This window comes from Coniophora puteana, assembly GCF_000271625.1.
Source record: "Coniophora puteana RWD-64-598 SS2 unplaced genomic scaffold CONPUscaffold_2, whole genome shotgun sequence".
In the NCBI taxonomy this organism is placed as follows: domain Eukaryota; kingdom Fungi; phylum Basidiomycota; class Agaricomycetes; order Boletales; family Coniophoraceae; genus Coniophora; species Coniophora puteana.
This window is the reverse complement of record NW_006913054.1, coordinates 2,937,285-2,957,494: the sequence shown is the minus strand read 5'-3', so window position 1 is coordinate 2,957,494 and position 20,210 is coordinate 2,937,285. Positions and strand designations below refer to the sequence as shown.

General features: G+C 54.3%; 5 protein-coding genes across 5 annotated transcripts; all 5 read right to left on the bottom strand.

The window, feature by feature from the left end:
* Window positions 1–197: 197 nt before the first annotated feature.
* On the bottom strand, window positions 198–2,377 carry CONPUDRAFT_118545 (RCC1 BLIP-II; the record flags this gene model as incomplete). The annotated part of the gene is made up of 8 exons (XM_007766858.1): window positions 198–412; window positions 462–992; window positions 1,043–1,129; window positions 1,186–1,648; window positions 1,702–1,783; window positions 1,840–1,883; window positions 1,942–2,064; window positions 2,133–2,377. 7 exons carry the CDS (start codon window positions 2,375–2,377, stop codon window positions 528–530), a joined length of 1,509 nt encoding a protein of 502 aa, XP_007765048.1. The 3' UTR covers window positions 198–412; window positions 462–527.
* A 3,234-nt stretch (window positions 2,378–5,611) lies between these two features.
* On the bottom strand, window positions 5,612–7,359 carry CONPUDRAFT_142107 (acid protease). Its single transcript, XM_007766857.1, has 7 exons — window positions 6,988–7,359; window positions 6,838–6,932; window positions 6,523–6,777; window positions 6,430–6,467; window positions 6,221–6,365; window positions 5,803–6,151; window positions 5,612–5,744 (listed from the first exon to the last, which is right to left on the bottom strand). Exons 1-7 carry the CDS (start codon window positions 7,269–7,271, stop codon window positions 5,723–5,725), a joined length of 1,188 nt encoding a protein of 395 aa, XP_007765047.1. The 5' UTR covers window positions 7,272–7,359; the 3' UTR covers window positions 5,612–5,722.
* Window positions 7,360–8,011: 652 nt separating this feature from the next.
* Window positions 8,012–9,208, bottom strand: CONPUDRAFT_70374 (uncharacterized protein; the record flags this gene model as incomplete). The annotated part of the gene is made up of 1 exon (XM_007766012.1): window positions 8,012–9,208. One exon carries the CDS (start codon window positions 9,206–9,208, stop codon window positions 8,012–8,014), a length of 1,197 nt encoding a protein of 398 aa, XP_007764202.1.
* A 1,901-nt stretch (window positions 9,209–11,109) lies between these two features.
* CONPUDRAFT_162777 (protein serine threonine phosphatase 2C) lies at window positions 11,110–15,711 on the bottom strand (the record flags this gene model as incomplete). The annotated part of the gene is made up of 8 exons (XM_007766856.1): window positions 11,110–11,361; window positions 11,420–12,026; window positions 12,067–12,659; window positions 13,677–14,265; window positions 14,327–14,488; window positions 14,558–14,959; window positions 15,232–15,626; window positions 15,695–15,711. The coding sequence occupies 8 exons, from the start codon at window positions 15,709–15,711 to the stop codon at window positions 11,223–11,225; spliced, it is 2,904 nt and encodes a 967-aa protein (XP_007765046.1). The 3' UTR covers window positions 11,110–11,222.
* Window positions 15,712–16,785: 1,074 nt separating this feature from the next.
* On the bottom strand, window positions 16,786–19,956 carry CONPUDRAFT_118536 (growth factor receptor domain-containing protein). The gene is made up of 6 exons (XM_007766855.1): window positions 19,854–19,956; window positions 19,733–19,798; window positions 18,881–19,678; window positions 18,485–18,823; window positions 18,247–18,420; window positions 16,786–18,190 (listed from the first exon to the last, which is right to left on the bottom strand). The coding sequence occupies exons 1-6, from the start codon at window positions 19,900–19,902 to the stop codon at window positions 16,845–16,847; spliced, it is 2,772 nt and encodes a 923-aa protein (XP_007765045.1). The 5' UTR covers window positions 19,903–19,956; the 3' UTR covers window positions 16,786–16,844.
* Window positions 19,957–20,210: the final 254 nt, after the last annotated feature.

Here is a 20,210-nt window from a genome sequence, read left to right as displayed (position 1 = left end):
GTTAGTCCTCGGGTGAGTCGGTAAGGTAGGGAAGAGAATGAGCTGATGAGTAACAAGCAGGCGTACTGACGTGATTCGGTGTCCAGAAGGGTTTCCCACCATCTTATCAGATACGCGCTGTCACGCATATGATACAGCCACGGAGAATATACCTTGCTCTCCAGCGCCGAATGTTCAACGTTCTTCGTCAGGTTTGTATTATTGCGATAAAATAGTGTACAGCCCTGGAACAGTTACAGAAATCGAGGGTATCGAGGGTATATTGAGGGCATCATAATTATATCATTGACTTTCGACGAAGTTTATCCCTCCAGCTCGTGCCGAATTCTCGAGCCCAATTTCTTACCGCCCCAGAAGTCTTCTTTTCACTCTCGATAAATTCCACTTCAGACTCTTCGACTGCCGCCGCTACCTGCCTGTGCACTCAGCAAAATGGGTTGCTACAGAGCATTGCGACTCACTCGTCGTCTGGACCTTCCTAAGAACCCAACATCGAAGACTCAGAGGTGAGACCAATCAGTATCTCTTTATACAGCGATATGACTTACATCCATATCAATGACAAGTGCACCAGTGTGCCATCCAGCAGCAGCAATTGCGAAGCAAAACGTATCCCTTTTCTCCGCGAACCCATGATCGAACCTAACCTCGGACGGATTGCTCACGGCGGGAGGGTCCCGCATGAAGTGCGCGTTGGCGGACCGCCGTTTCTGCGCGTCGTTCCTGTACCCACCTGGCTGCCCAACTGGAAGCTTCGTTGGGTCGCCAAGGCCCAGGGCGCCTTTGGAGAAACTTCCCCAGGTAAAGAGCTTGCCTGTGGATGTCAACGCTCCGAAGTGGTAATCCCCGATGACAACGGATATGACATCGTTGTTCTGGAGTGAGGAATGCACCTTCGGCGCACTTGTGGGCGTGGTGTAGTCACGGCCCATGAGAACGACCGAGCTAGAGCCCGTAGAGTACGCGACGAAAGTCTGATACTGGGCAGTTATCTGACCATCTATGAGCTCATGCCAACTGAGAAGTCCCGCTGGTAGCTTACATGCGTTATCTTGACGTCTTGTGGGACTTCTATCTTTTGCTGGATGAGCTGTTCCTGGATCTCGCTTGTCTCACAGAATAAAGGTAGCTAAGTGTCGCCCTGATTCAGTTCTGTCAATCAACGATCAATCACCAGAAACTTACATATTGCCACCGCTTAGATTCAGCCGTTTTCCGGGTCCAGAGGTCATCAAACTTGAGAACGTGGCCGTGATTCGTCAATCCGATCAGCGAACTCTCCATAGCAGCAATCTTGACCAGCTCAATGTGGGAGTCCTCGCGCCGCGGAAGATCGTCAGGAATCGGGGGGAGCTGGAAAGGATCCAAGCGGAGGTCCCAAGGTTTGCATGGGATTATGCCATCGGCGACGTTGTAAATCCCCGGAGCGCTAGGTTCTCTCGTCGCAGCCGGTGGCCACCAGACGAGCACATCGCCAGACGCCGTAAGCACTGAAGAGAATCTCCATCCAGACTCGACGAGTACTGGTGTCGACTCGTCCGAGGAACGATCCAGAAGCGGAGAAACAAGCCTGAAGGGTCGAACCCAAGAGGTGAACGTCCACACGTCGCCATTGCTGTCTAGAGTGGTAGCATGGTGCCTTCCAGTACTGTAGTCAAGTGTTAAGAGCGACGTTATGCGGTGATGCATTTGTCTACATGCCTGATCGACCGAATAGGCGCAGGAAGAACCAGCCTCAGCGGAGTCGAAGAGGCGCTTGACCAATGTCCATCATTAAGTGTACCTACCCAGAACGCACATTCGATTCGCTAGGCAAGCGACGAGTAACAAACCACTCACCCCACACATGTATGGATCCTTTCGAATCTAACGCGAAGAACGACCTTGACGAGAATTAGTAGGAACTAGAACGTCCGGCAAAACGGCAGGAAGAGCACCCACCATCCCGCTGCCGCAAGGCTGACTATAGTCACTCCTGCAGGCATCTTCAATGGGCGAGGAGCCGAGACACCGTTGATACGAGTATCTGGCTTGATGTTTCCAAGCCTGCAATTCGCCGACTCCCTATCACATGCACGCTCGTCAGCGCAGCGAACCGGGGCCAGTAAACGAGAAGAGTCACGGTTGCTTACCCCCAGAGAAAAATCTTGGGACGATGCATGCCCTTATACAGGAACTTCCATCCCCGCACACGCGCTGTGCGTTCATCGGAGAAGTTATAGTCCCACTCCAGGAACTGTTTCCACAGCAATTCGTCGTCCAACAACGACGCGAAGAATTTACTGGTGAGTGCGAGGTGCACAAAGTCTGGTAAAGGTAAAAGTCGCGGAATGTAATCTAGAATCAGTTCGACAGGTACTTCGGTGATTTTGATCATGGGAGTCAAGAGAGAGAAGACAGGCTTTGTCTACTCCGCTTTGTGACGCTATTTGAGTCTCTTGAGGACTATTCATTCCCACGTTCTTGGGTCCCATCAACAGCACCTCTGCCAGCAGTGTTGTCTAAGTCGCCGGTACGAATTGAACTGTCAAAAGCCCCGATGCAACAGTTCAAAATAAAAATAAAAAGACTATGACATGGGTACAGGTTTGGTGCACTTCGCCGTGCTCATTGGTACAGATTGATGTATATAACAATCGGTACTTTCACAGTGCTTCATTCTCACTATTTTCGACTCATTCGCCCTATTCAGGTTGCATCCTCGCTACATGCTACTACTATCGCTGTAAACTAAGGCATGAGAGGCATGTTTTAGTGGCTTTGATGCACCTACTTAAAAATCGGCGTATGGGTTATCGCGAGTTGCATGAAGGACGCGAAATTGCAGCGTTTCCATATCCACCTCGAGTGAGGTCCCTCCAGCTTGCTGCTTGGCATCGTATGCTCGAATACTGAGCATGATAAGAGGCCCGATCATGCAAAGCTGTATACACGAGACAACGGTGAGAATTGTATCGAAAGCTAGCATCCCCGTTTCTCCTGACTGGGTAAATACATTAGTCTGCTTGGGAGGCCTCTAGATAATTGACTCTTCGAACCTTTGTTACGCCCATCCAAAGCGGATATAAAAGGACATTGATGATTAATTCGACCAGAGTCCTAAATATGATATTAGTGAGCGACTTTGTTCATGGAGCGCAAGTCTCGCGTACACCACAAAATACATGACGTTGTCTCGGATGACGATAGATTTGAATTCGCTGCGGGTGAAGCGAAGCCCTCTCCGGGAGTCTTCCATGATATGTGAAGCGAGCCGCAGCAACACCAGCAAAACCAGTAGCAGCTCGTATACCCCAGGAGCAAAAGAACCAGCAGCGATCAGCCAGTTTTGCTTGTTATCAAGATTCAATGAGCAGTAGCCTTCTCCAGGAATAAGCGAGGGGTAAACTAAAGATTGAACGGACTATGAACTATGTGCCAATACTAATAGAAGGAATAACAAGTCTACCTTCTATAACTGTTGACAGGACGCCTATAATTGAGAGAGCGATTGAGCCTGCTTGAGAGGCCAAAAAGGTGGCTAAGAGAAGCCCAAACACTATCTTTGATCCACCATATAGTGCCACAACACGGAGGCCCATGACGACTGGCCATCGATGTTGGAAGTACTAGTGAGGCTTTGGATATCGTGTACTTACCACTCAATGCCAGCGATAAAGCAGTACTGAGTGCGATTTGAATGAAAAAGAAATATACCGAACCTAGTTTAAAATTTCTCCAGGATTTAGTTTTTCCAGATGGTGTCAGTAGCGTCAAGTACTCACACCTGTCTCAAGTGATGTTATCGATAGTCAAAGGCAGAATAAAATGCAGATTACAGCTGTTTAGACGCCTCAAACACTGAGTCATCTTTTACGTACAAGATATAAGACGTACTTCAACTGTCAAAAACTTTGCCGAAAAAGTGACTTGCGCTTATAAGGTCGGATGGTGACAATCCCTCAAGAGAAATTCTTACATTCCGGGTAACTATGAAAGGAAACGACGAGTTAGAACGTTGCAATGGATATTATAGGCTTTTGTGGTCACGACGGGACGTACATTGCAAAAAGAAGTCCTCCATATCGTAACTTGAAATACAAAATATAGACATTGGCTTTGTATATTTCAGACGTTGTGATGGAAGAAACTTACAAATCCGTAGAGAGCCTTGGTAAATTTTGATGCGTTACCAATCTGAAGGCGCATAACCAAGTCAGGTTGTACACTCTCATGGTCGTGAGAACCGTCCTCGTGGCCAACAGCTTACCCATATGAGGTCCACCTAAGGCAGTCATGGAATCGATTTAAAAAAGGAGCACTACATGATAATCGAGACCTACCTCTTCATCTAGGTGAATGACTAATTTACGCGTGAGTTTGTCCTAATAAAATCAAGGATAAAACCAAGCTCACGGTAGTCATAGACGATTAGAGCGCCCATTGACACTAAATAGAGACAGTGTCAAGTAATATTGCTCTGTCAACAGGGAGAAAACGGTCAAATACCATTTGCATAACTGCCCGCTTTGACGAACAGCCATGTATAGTATAGGGCCATGGCGGGAAAAGACACGGGGTGACTGGTGGTGGTTCTTGAGGGACTAAATGGGAATCGAATACCAGCTAGGTTTTTATGTCGATTTGTTTAACGCCCGATACACCACAGCGTTATGCTCAGCAATCGATTGCCAGTGCTTGGGGCATCATTCTACATCACGGATTGGGTGAGATTTTGACTCACAGTAGCGATGTTATGAGTGCCCAAAATAAACGTTCGGGCCTAATGCAAATGTCCGCTCACTGCTAACCCTTATGCGAGCGATTGAACCTAACGCCTTTTTCGCATCACTTAATGACGATCTAGATTACGCGAAAAAAAAAAGATGTTTGAGCCTCAAATCGATATTTGAGTAAGCCCGAATACTGGTTTTTGAAAAGCTACCAAGTATCGTGACGCGTCCACTGACAGTGTCTTAAGTGTATGCCCTTCATACACTAGTGGCTGTATGTCCTATTATTAGGGCTGAGCAGGCTGTTAGCCTTAAAAACATCAGAGATTGCGGGCGGCCGTCATTCGGCGCTCAACATCACAGCCAGAAGCCATGTCACCGTCAAGTAGCGGAGGTTCGCGGTGAACGATAAGCATAGCTTAAGCGTGTGCGACATAGGCGAACGAACTAGGGCGGGCAGAACTTTCCCAAACTTAGTAAGGTACAAAGGCGTGTTACTTCTATTTTTCTTCCAGCAGTGCTTGGACACATGGCTACCTTTTACGCAAGGCGAAGAAGGCACAGGTGAACGCTAGGTGCACCTGAGTTCGAAAATGAGAAAGTCGTGCAGTGCCAGGTTGCTCCACTTCATAATTGTTTCAAAACTCCCGCCTCAATCACGAATGACTGAGGGGACCAAGAAGAGGGTCCGGAAGGACGACGTACGTTCATCGCAGGTCACGCTGAGTGCTCGCCGAAGCTGCAGATCGGATAGCCAGGCAGTGCACCTTATCACAAGAAAACTCACATGGAAACAGAGGTGAAGGTCTGCCCGAAACAAGCCTAGAAGTGACTATGACTTGCGAAGCGGCGCAAGTAAACTATTTGCTCATGTCGCGCCCTGCTATCTCTTGGGCTGTGTGGCGAAAGCGAAATGATAACATTAATGCGATATACGTGTCTAATAACTCGCGAAGTCTTAAATTAATTCACGGCACAAAAGCTGTTCTCAAAGCGTCGTTAGCAGTCGATCACGTCGACCAAGTATGGTTACTATTGCCGTTCGTCAGCACCAATCCACAAACAACTTCAAGCCCGAAGAGCGACTCACGTGTAAGCAAACCCAACCCTTCCATTCTTCGCATCATACACCGAGTAATACCTCTCCAAGAACGTCTGTCCCACAATAAAATCGAGCCCCTCGCCGCTCGGCGACCCGAGCCCGCCGACGACGCCGTACTGCGTACCGTTCTCGCCGCCCCAGGCCTCGTTCTCGTCCTGCGGGATGAGCTGCGCACCGACGTCGAGCACAAAGTCCTTGCCGCCGATCTCGAGCGTCAGGTTCTGGATCTTGGACACGGACGCGGGCGGGATGACGATCAGGCCTGTGTTGTTGTCCTGGTATGAGCCTGGGATGGCGGCGGTGTATTTAGCGAAGAAGTCGTCGGCGATGAGGACCTCTGCGGGCGATGAGGGAGGGATGGTGAGTATATGCGGGGTAGACCTGAAAGGGAAGCGAAGAGACGTACGGGTAGTGCCGGTGTCGACAATGCCAGCGTAGGACTTGTCGAAGAGTGAGGTCTTGCCGAAGGTGGCCTTGGTAATGTTGATACCCCAGTAGTAGTTTGCCGGCTCGGTCTTGGTGAGCGGGGTGTAGGTTAGGTCGCCGGTGTACTAGAGGTACGAGCATGTTAGCTATCGCACGCATATACTCACAATGAAGCCGAGAAAAAGGTACCAGGGACGAATCGATGCCACCGTATGTTAGAGCACCGTCTTCCAAGGAGCATCAGCATTCATTTAGTAGGCGCATATATTCAAGTTTACGCACTCGTGTCATTGTACTGGCCCGCCTGCTTGAATGAGACACCGAGAATCTCCTCCTCGATGAGGCCCTGCTTGAGCGCGTTGTTGAGCACTGTAGGGATGGCTTCGTTTTCGTCAGGCGCGAGCGTGCCAGTGGTGAGATCAACGGGCCCAACGCCGACAATGCCGTCGACGCCGTCGAAGTACGCGAATTTGAGGGCGTCACCGATGGACTGGTTCTTGATAACCAGGCCAGGCGCGAGTGTGACCTGGTCGATGTCTAGCCGTAGTGTTCCAGGTGAGAAGGAAGGACAGGATCACACGTAAAGAAGATGCTCACACTCTTTGCCCGTGAAGAAGCCCTGGCCGTAGGTGACATTGACATTCTCGTTGGTGGAGACGCTCGTGTTCGTGCGGACGTACTTCTTACCCGTTCTGTTCATGCATTTTAGCCACATGTGTGCGCAGTATTATGGAATACACTGCTTACCCGACGAAGGTGTTCGAGCTTCCCGTGTCTACGACGAGGTTGTAGTACGTCGGCGGGTTACCGACACCAACGCTCGTGGTGTACTGCACGTACGCGAGGTTCGACGCGGGTGCAGTTGCGCTCTTTCCAGATTTGAGCGCAGCAGCGCGCTGACGGTTCGCCTCGGGGAGGCCCTTGAGGTAAGCACCCTCGCGTCCAGTGATGGGATTGAGAGGAACAGTGACGAAACTCTGGACGGCGGTCGCGAGCGCGACGAGGGGAAGGAGGGTGCTGAACGAGGGCATGATCACGGCGACGAGGCGACTGAGAGGGCAAGGAGGCTGCAGGCGAAGAGCGGGGATTCCATTGCGGAGGGACCGAGGGATTTATACGTGCTGGCCATGGCGACCGAAGAGATGTGCTGGTTGAGCGGGGAAGGTCTGTGATAGCGCGTCGCGTCCATGTGGGCAAACCCCGGACAAGCGCCCAAAGGGCATCCTGCACGCACCGCACGGACCTGGCGTGCCATACACAGCATGCTCACCCCGACAGCAACCACGCGCTTCCATTGCGCATCCATCAGCCTTCTTACCTTCGGTATCCATGAATAATCTTCTTTCACACTCCCCAGCGTGGTCTGCAATGCATCCACGCGCTAGAACACCCTAAAACACATGCACACATGCACTCTGCATGCACTCCTCGAATCAGACACCTCGGTGATCAACAAACTCCAACGTAAATACTTGCGTCAGTGATTAGTATTTCATAGCGCGCCCGTGTTTCATGTCGACGTTTAGCATACTATGAGCAAGAGTCTTACGCAGCCAATACGCAACAAAAGAACAAGCCAGTTCCTCTCTGATGTGCAGGAGTCATATTACCACTCGTAGCTCTTCCTGTTGACCTCCGCTAAGCCCTGTAACGCAAACGCATCCCATATGTATTTTGAATCCCTTTTTATGTGCTCATCGACTGCAATATTATTCAGATCAGCACACTGACATTACCACGTCCAATTATGTGTCACATACATTCCTCTGTGCTAGTGATACCAAGCAGCCTTGATCTCGTTGACATCGAAGTAGGTTTTTTCGTTGACCAACTGAAGTTGCGGATAGGCATTCCGAAGTCGTTCAGCCCATGGGCGGTTCCAAGAGCTGTCCAGGCTGGCGGCACTGGCGGCATTCATCCGTTTAAGGAGACATTGAGAACGAGTAAGACATGCTTCTAGTACTTCCACGGACCGACTGTCTATCGTTCCGGCGGGTTTCAGGGTGAAGGTACAAGTGAGCTCCGAGAGTGACGGGAGCACCAACGATTGAAATGCATGACGAAACTGATTCAACGTGCACTGCTTGTGTACCCATGTCAAGACTTTCAGGTGAGAGAAAGTGGCCGTCCGTCCTGTGGACGACGGTTTTGTATTTGATTCTGAACAGCTATAGATATGAAGCTCTTCCAAGCCGGGGAAGCTATCGGCCAGTTGAATCATGTCTATGGGTTTGCGGTAGCGTACCGGGGTAAGGAAAAGAACTAGACGTCGCAAGGCGGGCAACCGCAGCTGGTAGACAGCGCGTAGATCCACATCCCGGAAGTTTTGTACATCAAAGTCATTGACAAAATGGACATTCAGGTTAGATAACCGAGAGAAGGCTGGAAGGTGCGGCTGATCAACCTGAGCGGGTTTGATGACTTGAAGATGGTATCCTAAGAGAGATAAGGACACCAAGTTAGGTAGGTTTCGAGCAAGCCATCTATCTAGAAGAATAGGGGACATGGACCGATAGCTGACGCGCGGACAAAACAGCTCAACGCCCTTGCAGGTGTTGCTTAGGCCTTCGGGTATTCCGCTCTGTTCCAACCGTGAATATCTCAGACTGCGGATGAACAAATAAGTAGGATGTAGACGGCATCTTGCCGCTAGCTCGAAGAAGCGAGGAGGAACGGCATTTATTGCAACCTTGGTCATGTTCACATAAAACTTGTTCCATAACTTTGGGTTGCCGAGTGCGACAGTCCGCCAGCGTTGACAAACTCGAGACACGTTGAGGGAGAGGGACGACCTCCGCTGCGACAAGCCACCTCTTCCCGTCAAATAAGACGGTATGGTGTACTCGAAGATGATGGATAAGACGTCCTCCGGTATTCGCCCCACAATGGACGAGAACCGAGCGTGTTCATGCTTCGCGTATTCAAGGAAGGCCCTCCGTTCGGCTAGTTGCTGTACAATAGCATCCATCTCGTCGACGGCCGTAGCTAAATCTCTGATGATTTCACTAATGTGACTCTTGTCTATCGTTGATGAGGTGTGATAGTTCGTTCCGCAGAGATGAGCGAAAGGCGTTCGTGCAAGCTTCTAGACTCCAGAGGTGCCGATGTTAGCAGTGGTGAAGATAGGGCAGAGCGCGGCTTGGAAGTGTAAACACACGCACATAAATCTCAGCATCAAGGCTGGGTATCTGTAGTGAGAACGGACCCGGTGACTTTCAGTAATCCAGTGCCGAAGTCCCTAATGAGTAAAACGCACGAAGTGCGCACAGACCGAGAGAACCATCATATAGAGACAGTTTGTGCTGTTGCAGAGGGAGATGACCTTGATAAGATACTGCTGCACAGAACGGAACAGAGTCGCGGCTGTTGTATGAGAAGAAGAGACGTTTGCGTCAAAGGAGCAAGCAAAGGAGTGACAGTTGAATGCAAGTAGAATGTGACAGTCACCGTGACAATTGATCACAAATCACAATGTCATCGATTCATCCATTGTCCGTGTCACGCGCCGTTTACAGCCTTCATTAATCATTGTATGGCTGACACTGCATCAATTCTTGGTAGGTCACAATTTTATTCCCTACAGGGTTTAAATTAATCTATTATTCTATGTAGTGCAGAATACATTGCCGTTGGAGAGAAAGGACCTTTAGACGAGAGAAATGTGCCATCCCCGCGCTAGATGGTTCTGGCAAAGCAAAGCAAAAGGAAGAAAGTACGATAGAGTTCTTCAAGACGCGGAAATCTGGAAAAGAGTTGCGTGAAGTCGATCATCAGAAGTCCCCTCTCGGCAGAATGTTGCAATATGAGAAACCGTACGTCACGGAAAGCAAAGGGGAACGTGCGCTCAAACGGGAGATGTTGGCGGGGACCCCCGTCAATGTCAATGTGCAGGTTGATTAGCTGGGAGGGATGGGGGTGAGATCGTGAGATCGTCTCCGTGCACCGAGAAGGAGCATTTGCGAGTTGCTGAGCACTGACATATATTCTATTCCAGAGTCTCGGGCTGGCGTGTGCGACCACTCTTCGGCGGCGACAGACACGGGAAATGTTGAGAAGAGGGCCAGAAAACTCAAAGATGATGATAAGAACGTCGTCTGGCACTCGACCGACAACAGATAGGAATTGGGAGCGCTCTATTTTTATGCGTCGTCGCTTGGCCTTGCTCTCTAAAAGATGCTCCGTGATTGTATCAATAGTGTGTGGATGCACGAGGTCAACTCCTTGTTGATCTCGCGAAGCTGGCACTCATTATCACCTGATGTGGCGCTGTATCTTGTCTCGGAAGATTTCCGCAAAGGAGGCTATGTTTGTGTCAGAGATAGCGATGAGCACGGGATATGGGGCGGATTAGGTCGAAATAGATTCGCACCTCAACCTCAGAAGAGCCAGCCATAGCGTGAAAGAAAAGACGAAGACGCGAGTAAAGGGTCAGGTCTTGGTATGTGAGGCGTGGTCATAATGCTGATGATTTATAAGTACTGGTCCTATCCTATGATCTCCTGTGATGCCATAATTAGCAGTGTGAGAGCGGGCACGAGTAAGCATGGCATCATCACTAATGGACGATAGAGCGTCCGCGACAAGATTGGACTATGGAAAGCACGCAAATGGTCATGGCGTCAACGTGATCGGTTTTTAGGGGCGCGTTTGGACATTGTTAGACTAGAGGGCATCTTCGCTGCGTCCGCAAGTCACATGCAGAAACCCAGACGTGAATGCATGCGGAAGTATGGGGTGAAATTCGGAACCCGAGGAGCGCGGAAGAATACGTACTGGTGGGCGTCAAACTCTGGAAACAAGATCGCAACCTACGAAGTCTATATCGATGTTTTGTATTAAGTATGAGCGCCTGAGAACTGGAAGTGGGGAGATTATGGCAGTCCATCTGTCCTCATGAGGTAACAGCCAAAGGGAACAGAAAGAAGCAAGAGCGAACCGGAAACAGAAAAACATGTCCCAGTCGCATAGCGAGTGATTCTCCCCTATTCCTCCCCGGCTTTCAATTCCGCATTTGCTCCAGTGGGGCGCAGTGACTGTGCGGAGCGCCGTCGCAACACCTGCAGTGTCCGCTCCTCTGTGACGTTCCAGTATCGATTCGGGCGCTTGTCAATGTTGGTCGTGCTGTCCAAATGCGGAGTAGGGTATCATCTGGCACACCGCAGAACGTGTTTTCGGTTACTGATACCAGGCCGCTTTGGTCGTATCGATGTCGCAGTGATAATCGCCCAGCCGAAGTTGCGGGTAGGTGTTTCTGAGGCGCTCCACCCATGCATCGACCCAACACGCACTCTCCCTCATGTTAACCACGTTCATCCGCTCCAGCGGGCAACGCGAACGAGCAAGGCATCCTTCCACAGCCAGAGTCTGCACACCTTCCTCATTACACGGCAGACAGATGGCGATGTTGAGCTCTGAAAGCGCCGGGAGAACCAAAGGCTGGAATGCACGAATAAAGCCTTCAACACTATTCCAATCCACTACCAATGACAAGGCTCTCAGCTGCGAGAAAAGCGCTGTCCTTGTGGGTGGCTCCGAAGATACCAGCGATTGCGCGCGTGACCGTTGTACGGGATGGCCAAAGATGCGGAGCTCCTCCAAACCAGGAAAGCTAGTCGCTAGTTGATTCGTGTCGAGTGTCGAATGGCAGGGTATCGGGAGAGCATGGATAACTAGGCGTCGCAGAGTGGGCGAGCGCAGCTGGTAGATAGCCCGCGGATCAAATGCACGGAAGCCTGCGTTCCTTGCTTTTGCGAACTGGATGTACAGATTGGAGAGCTGCGAAAAGGCTGGAAGTAGCTGCTCAGCAGCCCATTCCGGTTCATGAACAATGTGGTAGCCTGTCAGGGATAGGGACGCGAGGTTGGGAAAGATTCGAGCGAGCCAGCGATCCAGATGACTCGGAAGAAGGCTCTTCCCGCTGCGACTGTGCTTCAATGCCCCTGCACGCGCCTCTCAGGCCTTCAAGCATCCCGCTCTCTTCCAACTCTGAAAACTTGGGGCTACGAATAAACAAGTATGTTGGATGCGCACGACACCGTGCAGCCAGCTCAGCGAAACGAGGCGAGCTCGCGCCCGGCACTACCTTGCTCCCGTCGAGATGGATCTTGTTCCACAGCTTCGGGTTACTGAGTGCAACAGTTCTCCAGCGTCGACAAACCCAGGCGACTTTAACGGAGAGCAAGGGATCGTCCTGAGACGGGTCGGATCTACCTCCTGAAGGAGAGGGTATGCCGTGCTCGAAGATGATGGACAAGACGTCCCCCGGTAGGCGCCCCACCACTGAAGAGAACCGAGCATGTTCGCGCCTCATGCACTCCAGCGAAGCCTTCTTTTCAGCAAGATACTGGATGATAGAGCCAATGTCTTCAAGGGCTGCAGTTAGATCCTCGGTGATGCCCTTAATCTGGCCCTTTTCGTCTCTGATGAGCTGTTGTAGTTTGTTCCATACAGGTGAACAAAAGGTGTTCGCGAAAGTTTCTGCATTCCGCAAGCATAATCAGGAGGGACGAAGGCACAACGGAGTACATGCTGTAGACGGGTGTGCACTCACATTAATCTCAGCGTCAAAAGTAGGTATCTGTAACAAGGAACCGTCCCAGTGAGGCAGCGACACGGTTCAGCAACATATCGCGCAGACGCCAAAGAAGCAAACCGTACACAGTGTGCAAAGGTCGATGAGAACGCCATCGCAGCAGCAATTCTAGTGTATCCTTGATGGTCCGGGGACACGAGGGGGAGAGTAAATGAGACCTTGGACCACGAGGTGTACAAGAGCAGCGGTGTAGCTTGCGTACGGCAAAGTGGTGAGACCCGAAATGTGACTTTATAGCGTGACTGTCGCTTTCGCTGTCACTGTAACGTTCGGTCCGACCCTCCCTAGTCCACCGCGTTAGACCGCACCTCTCACTTTAAAATTTGAGCGATACAGCATTTACCATAGTAAAATCAAGGCATACTAATAGATTGGTAAGTTAACAAAAACGCAAATGTAGCTCGACAAATCAAGTATTAAATTTGATCATGTATCCGTAAGATGGGCAATAATACGACGCGGGTATTAAATATGCGGCTAAGGTATAACTTGATAACAACGTGAAGACGACTTGGAAAACAGCAAGAACGAAAGCATTAGGTCGGGTAACAGCGATTAAGGTATGGTATGGTATGGTATGGTATGGTATGATTTTGCTGGATGGATGGATGGATGATAGTAAAAAGCCATGAATGGTCGTGAGCGAGCGAGCGGATGACTTGAAAAGAGCAGACAGGACGCATTAGGGCAGCCCTTGAGGGCGCAATGGGGTAGCGTAGGTATCGGGAAAGCGGAGATATCAATGAGAGTCGCGCGAGGAAAAAATAAGAAACCAGAGAAAGAAAGAAAGAAAGAAAGAAAGAAAGAAAGAAAAAGACAAGAAGCGAGACGAACCGCCCCTCACAGCGTCTGCACAACAAGCGCCATATCATCCAGCCACGCGGCCTCCGTGCCCATATCGACCGTGAGCGCCCGCGACACGCTCCGCTCTGTCCCGCCGAACGCGTGCCACAGCAGCCGCAGCGCGAGGTTCTCCTCCTCTTCCGCCGTGGTCCCGCGCTTGTCGCTATTAGCAGCGGCCGCCGGCAAAGCGGGGCCGCGGCAGCACTCGCGCGCCCACGCCTCGACGACGCGCTGCTGCCGCTGACTCGGGAGCGCGCACACGTCCGTGAAGCCGTCCGAGCACAGGATGAGGTACCGTCGTGGATTCCTCCGCGCACCTATTTTCGTACCAGACGCGGAGCCGCCAGGAGCAGCACCAGCACCAGCACCAGCACCAGCAGCACCAGCACCAGCGGGGGCAGCGGTAGGCGAAGAGGGCTCAGCGATCGGATAATGCGTGATCTCAGGCGTTGCGGATATATACGGCGGCGTGTGGTTGTGCACGAGGAACTCCTCCCACGGCGACGTGTCGGCGTGGTGCCCCGGGAAGAGGTTGTACAGTATCCGACGGGTGAACTCCGGGGGCTGCTTGAACGGGGCGTCGCCGATGCCTGCGCGATATAAATTGGTGGTCAGTGGATGTTAGACCGTAGTACGAGACAAAAGACGCACACCGAGAGGGAGCGATGGCGCCGAGCACGCGGCCGTCGATGACGGGCTCTTCGCCGGGGTGCTCGCTCCGCACGCGCTCGACCTCGGGCGGACAGTCCGCGTTGTGGACGTTGGTCAGGACCTCCACCGTCGGCTCGCCTTCAGCGTCCACCGCGACCATAACTAACCCCATAAACTTCAGCGCCCACCCACAGCACACCAATCCAAGAAGAAGAAGAAAAAACCACTCACTAGCCTGACAATCCCCCAAATTAACCACCCACAGATTCTCGCCCTCGGGATCAACAAGCGCGACCACCGCCGTCGTCCCATACATGCACAACTGCGCCTTGCGAAAGTTCTCCCCGCCGTTCCGCTGGTCGTTCAGCACCGCGCTGATCTCGTCGTCCGGCGTGTGCGCGAGCGCGTCGAGTCCGCCCGGGAACAGCTCGAGCACGTCGTTGGCGATCGCGTCGTCGAACGCGGTCACCGCGCGCGAGAGCGTGTCCGCGATGAGCGGCGGCGGGACCGTCTCGAGTGCGCGCGCGTCCGCGGCGCTGCCGCCGTGTCGCGCGAGGAGCGCTGTGAGCTGCTCGAGGATGATGATCGGGACGTGGTGTGCTGCGTGTGCGACGGTCGCGTTGCCGAGGTGGCCTGGATGAATACGGTGTTTAGCATTAGCGTTGTGATCAGCATCAGCGTGGCTGTGAGCGGAAGCGAAAAAAAGGCAAGAGGGTGGGCGATGCGAGGATTCTCCGTGCCTCATTTATGCACCCCAGAGCCCAGAGTCCAAAGGGCCGAGTCATCGACTCAATGTCGGTCAACGCCTAATGTATTCGAAAACTTTAAAGCCTAAGCCTAAGCCCCACCCGCAGGCCAAGCCTCGGCTCGGAGCAAGAAAGAAACAGAACGAAAGGAAAACTCACCGTCAAAAACAGCGCTCACAGTCCACAACCTCCCCCCAATATCGAGCTGCTTGACAACATACCGGTCCTGCGACGCCTCGGGCCCGCCCCACGGCTGGAAGTTGACCGCGTCTGCGCGCCGTCCGCCGCCGCCGAGCTGGGTGCGCGACGGGTCGGCGGACGCGGCCATGGTGCGGAATATGGCGGCGCGGTCGAGAAGCGTGTACGGGCGCGGCCAGTCCGCGTCTTCCGGGTCGGAGCGGGAGCCCGGGATGTCGGTCGACCAGACCACTCCGCCGTCGTCGTCTTTGCCCTCATCGTGACCTTTGCCTGTGCGTTTGTGTTTATCCCCGCGCAGATGCTCCTTCCGAACCTCCTGCGGCGGAGTAGCGCCCGTGAAGTTCGTGTCGGAGCGTCTGCGGAGACGAGCGGGGATGGCAGCGTCGAGTGCACGTGCGCAGAGGGCAGCGAGGGACGATCATACCGCATCGCATCTCGCATGGACCTTGAACCTTTTTCTTTCTTGTTTGTGTGTTGCTTTCATCTCATTTTGACGTCGCTTTTACGATCTTAGAACGGAAGTTTTTGTATTACGCCAACATAGTGCTTGTCCTGTGCCACATACCACGCTACACGCTCATATACCTGTATCCTAGAATATTCTGCCTGGTCTCTTTTCATATAGCCTAATAGTACAGCGGTTGTGATGTTCTCCGTGTGTGGTGTGGTGGCGCGTCGAGCCGAAGTGAAAGGCAAGGTCCGAGGCCGAGATGGGCGCTCCGTCGTACTTTTCTGAAACTTGCGGCCATGTTTGGACTGTGGGTGATCCGGATGGGTGGAGGCTCCGTGGGGATCGTCGAATGGGAGCGAGGCAATATAAAGCAATGCGGACGCCTCCACGGACGCGCGATCTGAAAAGAACCTGGGGAGAGTCTGGGGTTTCTCGAAGGCCCGGGTTGTGCGTCCCGTGGTCCGATGTTATAATCGATGGAGGTGTGCATTGACGTCCTCGTGAGTGTCATGGCTGACAGCAATTATTTACAGATGAGATGGCAGATGTGCCCATTAGTCCGTGTCCCGCTGCAAGCTGCAAGTTTTGTAACCTGGAACCAGCGCCAACGTGTAATCCCGAGACCCGAGATCCTGATTTCCAGACGAGCGGATGGCATTGCCCAGTTCCCCAGTCATCCATAGCTGACAGCAACAGTACAAATGGCCCACTCCACCCAGTCCATCCTCGCCCATCTTTCTTATGAGCCCTCCTAGCACTCCGAGTCCACCCCGCGTCGACTCAGAGCCAGCGGTGTGGTTCGCCTCGTACGCCACACCCCTCCTCGGCCTCAGATTCTCTCCCTTCCGTAATACCCGACAACTCAGGGCCGCCGCTGCAACCGCCAGTCTCACCCGTCCCCATGCCCGTGGGGTCCCAGCTGCAGCTAGCGACCAAGAGCAGTCGTCCGCGTCTCGCTTACCCATCTACCTTTTCACCCGCCCTTTTCCCCTCCCCCTCCCGTCTTTTGGCGACCTCGGACGTGGCCTCCGTCGCCGCGCCGCTCTCCTCATGGCCCCCGCAGCCACAATGCGGTGCGAAACGTGTCCTCGATAACCCATAACAAGAGACAAAGCAATCACGATCACTGGCGGAACGGATTCCTTGACCCCGAGTCGCCCGTGTGCGTCGGCACCAAGGGTTTCTGCAGCAACCGCGGCGATGGCGACCCCTTGCGCACCGACATCGCGTACTCCTGCGCAACACTCGGCGCCCGCGGCGACGGCGTCTTGCGCTTGCTCTTGTTCCGCTCCCCCGCCGAGCGCGACACGCCCGACGACGTCCCGAGCGTCGTCGTGCTGAACCGCGACGTCAGCGGGTTCGTCCGCACCGGCTGCCGCGGCTCCGGCCCGCTCCGCGGCACCCCTGTCACCTGCGAGAACACCGAGTGCGACGAGAAGCGGTGGTCGTTTGGCGGCGCGTCGTATTCGCGCTCGAACGCCTCATCGTACCACTCCTTGGTGCCGTCGTGTCCGTGCCGGCCTTCGTAGAGCGAGGGCAGGGGCGACGGTCCGCGGCTCGAGCCCGCGTGCGAGTGCGAATGCGCGTACCCGCCGCCGCCGCTCATCATCATCTTCTCCATCTCGCGCTCGCGATACTGATTATGCCGCGCCTCCTCCGCCGCGCGCATCTTCCACAGCGCGATCTCGCCCGCGTCCGCGTGCTTCTGCGCGTCGCCACCACCACCACCCATAAGCCGCTCGCCGAACCGGATAAGCTTCCACCGCCACCCTTCCTTCCTATCCAGCTGCTTCGCGCTCGCAAACGCCGCCGTCGCCTTCTGCCTCTGCTTCCTCGCGCGCCGGCGCCAGCACATCACCACCACCAGGAAAATAAACGCGCACCCAAGCGCCATAAGCAGTATCTCCCACCACTGCAGCCGCCCCGAGCTGCTACTCACAACCGTCGGCGACGATATCCCCGTGATGCTCGGCAGCGGCGCACTCGACCCCCCGCTCGACGTGTTACTCGGCACGAGCACAAGCTCCGACAAACACGCCCCGAGCCCACTCACCACGCCCGCCCCGCCCGTGCAGTTCGCCGCGACACACGCCCCGCCGCGCAGAACATTACTGCTGCTGCTGCACGCGAGACACGCGTTCGGCCCCGGCCCAGAACAGCTCGCGCAGCTGCTATCGCACGCCTCGCACGCCGCGGACGTGCCGTCCAGGTACTGATTCTGGCTGCACGTCGCGAGGCACCGCCCGCTGGTGAGCACGGGCAGCGTCTTCGCGCAGCTCGTGCACTGGTCGAACGACCCGCCGGCGCACGTCGCGCAGTCCGGGTGGCACGCGATGCAGCGCCCCGAGGCGCTGAAGGTGTTGGACGGGCACGTGTTCACGCACGTGCCGTTCGCGGCGATCTGGTTGTTGGTGCAGGTGAGGCAGAAGGAGGCGGAGCCGGCGCAGGTGCCGCAGGATGAGCTGCATGCTGGAGGATAGGTCAGATCGCCGGGAAGAGACGAGATTAAGAGGAGAACGACGGACCGGTGCAGGTCAGGTTGTCCGTGGGCGACAGGAACGTCCCCGACGGGCAGCTTTCAACGCATTGGCCTTGAGAAAGAACGTAACCAGGCAGGCAACCCGTGCACTGGGCCTGGTTGATCGTGGACGCGGCACTAAACGAGCTGATCTGGCACGAGGTGCACTTCGACGGGCAAGCTAGCACCATTCGTCAGCTCCTCACCGAAAGCATAAGCGGAATGAAGCCAAGACAAACACTCACTGTCACACTCGTGCTTGTTATTGTTGGCGATCATGCTCGTCCCCGCGCACACACCGCCGCTGTTGGTCTGCACGCAGTTTCCGCCGAGCGAGTACGTGCCCGTTGCGCAGATGATACAGTCGTTCGACGTCGACCCGTGGCACGTCTGGCACGATGGCGAGCACGCCTGGCACGACGACCCGGCGCTGAAGCTCCCGTCGGGGCACGCGGTGCCGCTCGACGTCGTCTGGCCCGTGGAGTCGCACTTGGTCTTGTCGTTCGCGTCCTGGGTGAAGCCCGAGGCACAGGAGATACAGTCGCCCGTGCCATCCGAGCACTCCGCGCAGCCAAGTTGGCAGACTGCAAAGACACGTATTCAATAAACCGACTCGGAGCAAAGAGCCACGACGCACTCACTCTCGCAGTTCCCAGACGAGTCCAAAAAATACCCCGACGCGCACTGCGCACACTGCGTCCCGTTCGACGCCGCCGTCCATCCCGGCAAACACGTGCACTGTCCATTACTCCCGCACTCCCCGTTCACGCAATTACAGCTCGCCGGCGGATCGCTCACCGCGAACGCGGCGCACACACCCGAGCCGTTGATCCCATCGTCGCACTCCGTGCATCCTGCGGGGCACGCCGCGCACTGCGGCCCGAAGTGGCCGGACACGCACGACTCGCACGAGGAGCCGGTGAAGCCCGCGGGGCAGGTGCAGGTGCCAGAGGCGGAGCACACGCCGTTGCCGGAGCACTGCGGGGAGCAAGACGCGGACTGCATGTCGAGCAGCGCGAGCGAGCCGGATGCGGTGGTAGGCAGCTGGGCGGTGTCGGGCACGGAAGACCAGAGGATGACGCGGGTGCTGGACGAGCCGGCGGAGACGGCGGCCCAGACGTTGGGGGCGAGTGAGAGCGAGCTGGCGCTGAAGGGGATGGAGGTGTTTGTTTGTGGGGTGCTGGGGAGCGTCGAGAACTGGGCTTGGCCTGAGTATAGGGCCTGTGGGTAGATGGCCATGCCTGGCTGAAGGGCGAGTGTTAGGGGGAGCGAAACGGACGACTGGCCGCTCGAGTTGGAGAAGCCGGTGGCGGGGGAGAGTGATGCGGATGATGCGGTGAGGAGGTTGTGGAGGAGCTCGGGGTTCGATGTGGACGAGTAGGTATCTGGGAGAAGAATCACGTCGGTTTGAGCTCCCGGAGCTGATAGCGTAGCGCCAACTTGAATGGTGGTTTAGATGACTGCATGATTCTGCACAGTAAGCAAGAACGTACTGGTAGTGTTAGTGAATCCCTCGAGGCATTGCCCAGCAATGCAAACCACAGAAACATTTTGCGCAGCTACGTCTTTTGCATCAGCGCCCTCCCCAGACTTGCCAAGCACCAGACAACTCACCCACTGACGCGCTAAATGCAAAGAAAGCAGTAAAGAGGACCGACAACATGTCGTCCCAGCGAAAGAGCGTGGTGGAAAAGAAAGAAGGAGGGGAGGAGAGGGCGGGTGAAGCGGGCGCTCTCTTTGCTGGGCCATTCTTTTTGTTCAGCCTCGCTTGTCACAGAACAATAACCTCGAAAACAATAAGGGGCAGGCGCGTTGTATCTTCCTTTTCGGGAACAATGCTCACGTGGGACGCGTCTCTCTGTCGCCGGCCCGCACTTCCTCCGCTCTTGTTTCTCTCTGCTCACGCCACACGAGGACAAACGGACTGCCATAAACACCAGCTGCGGTTTCTCGAGCGCTTAGAATTCGTTC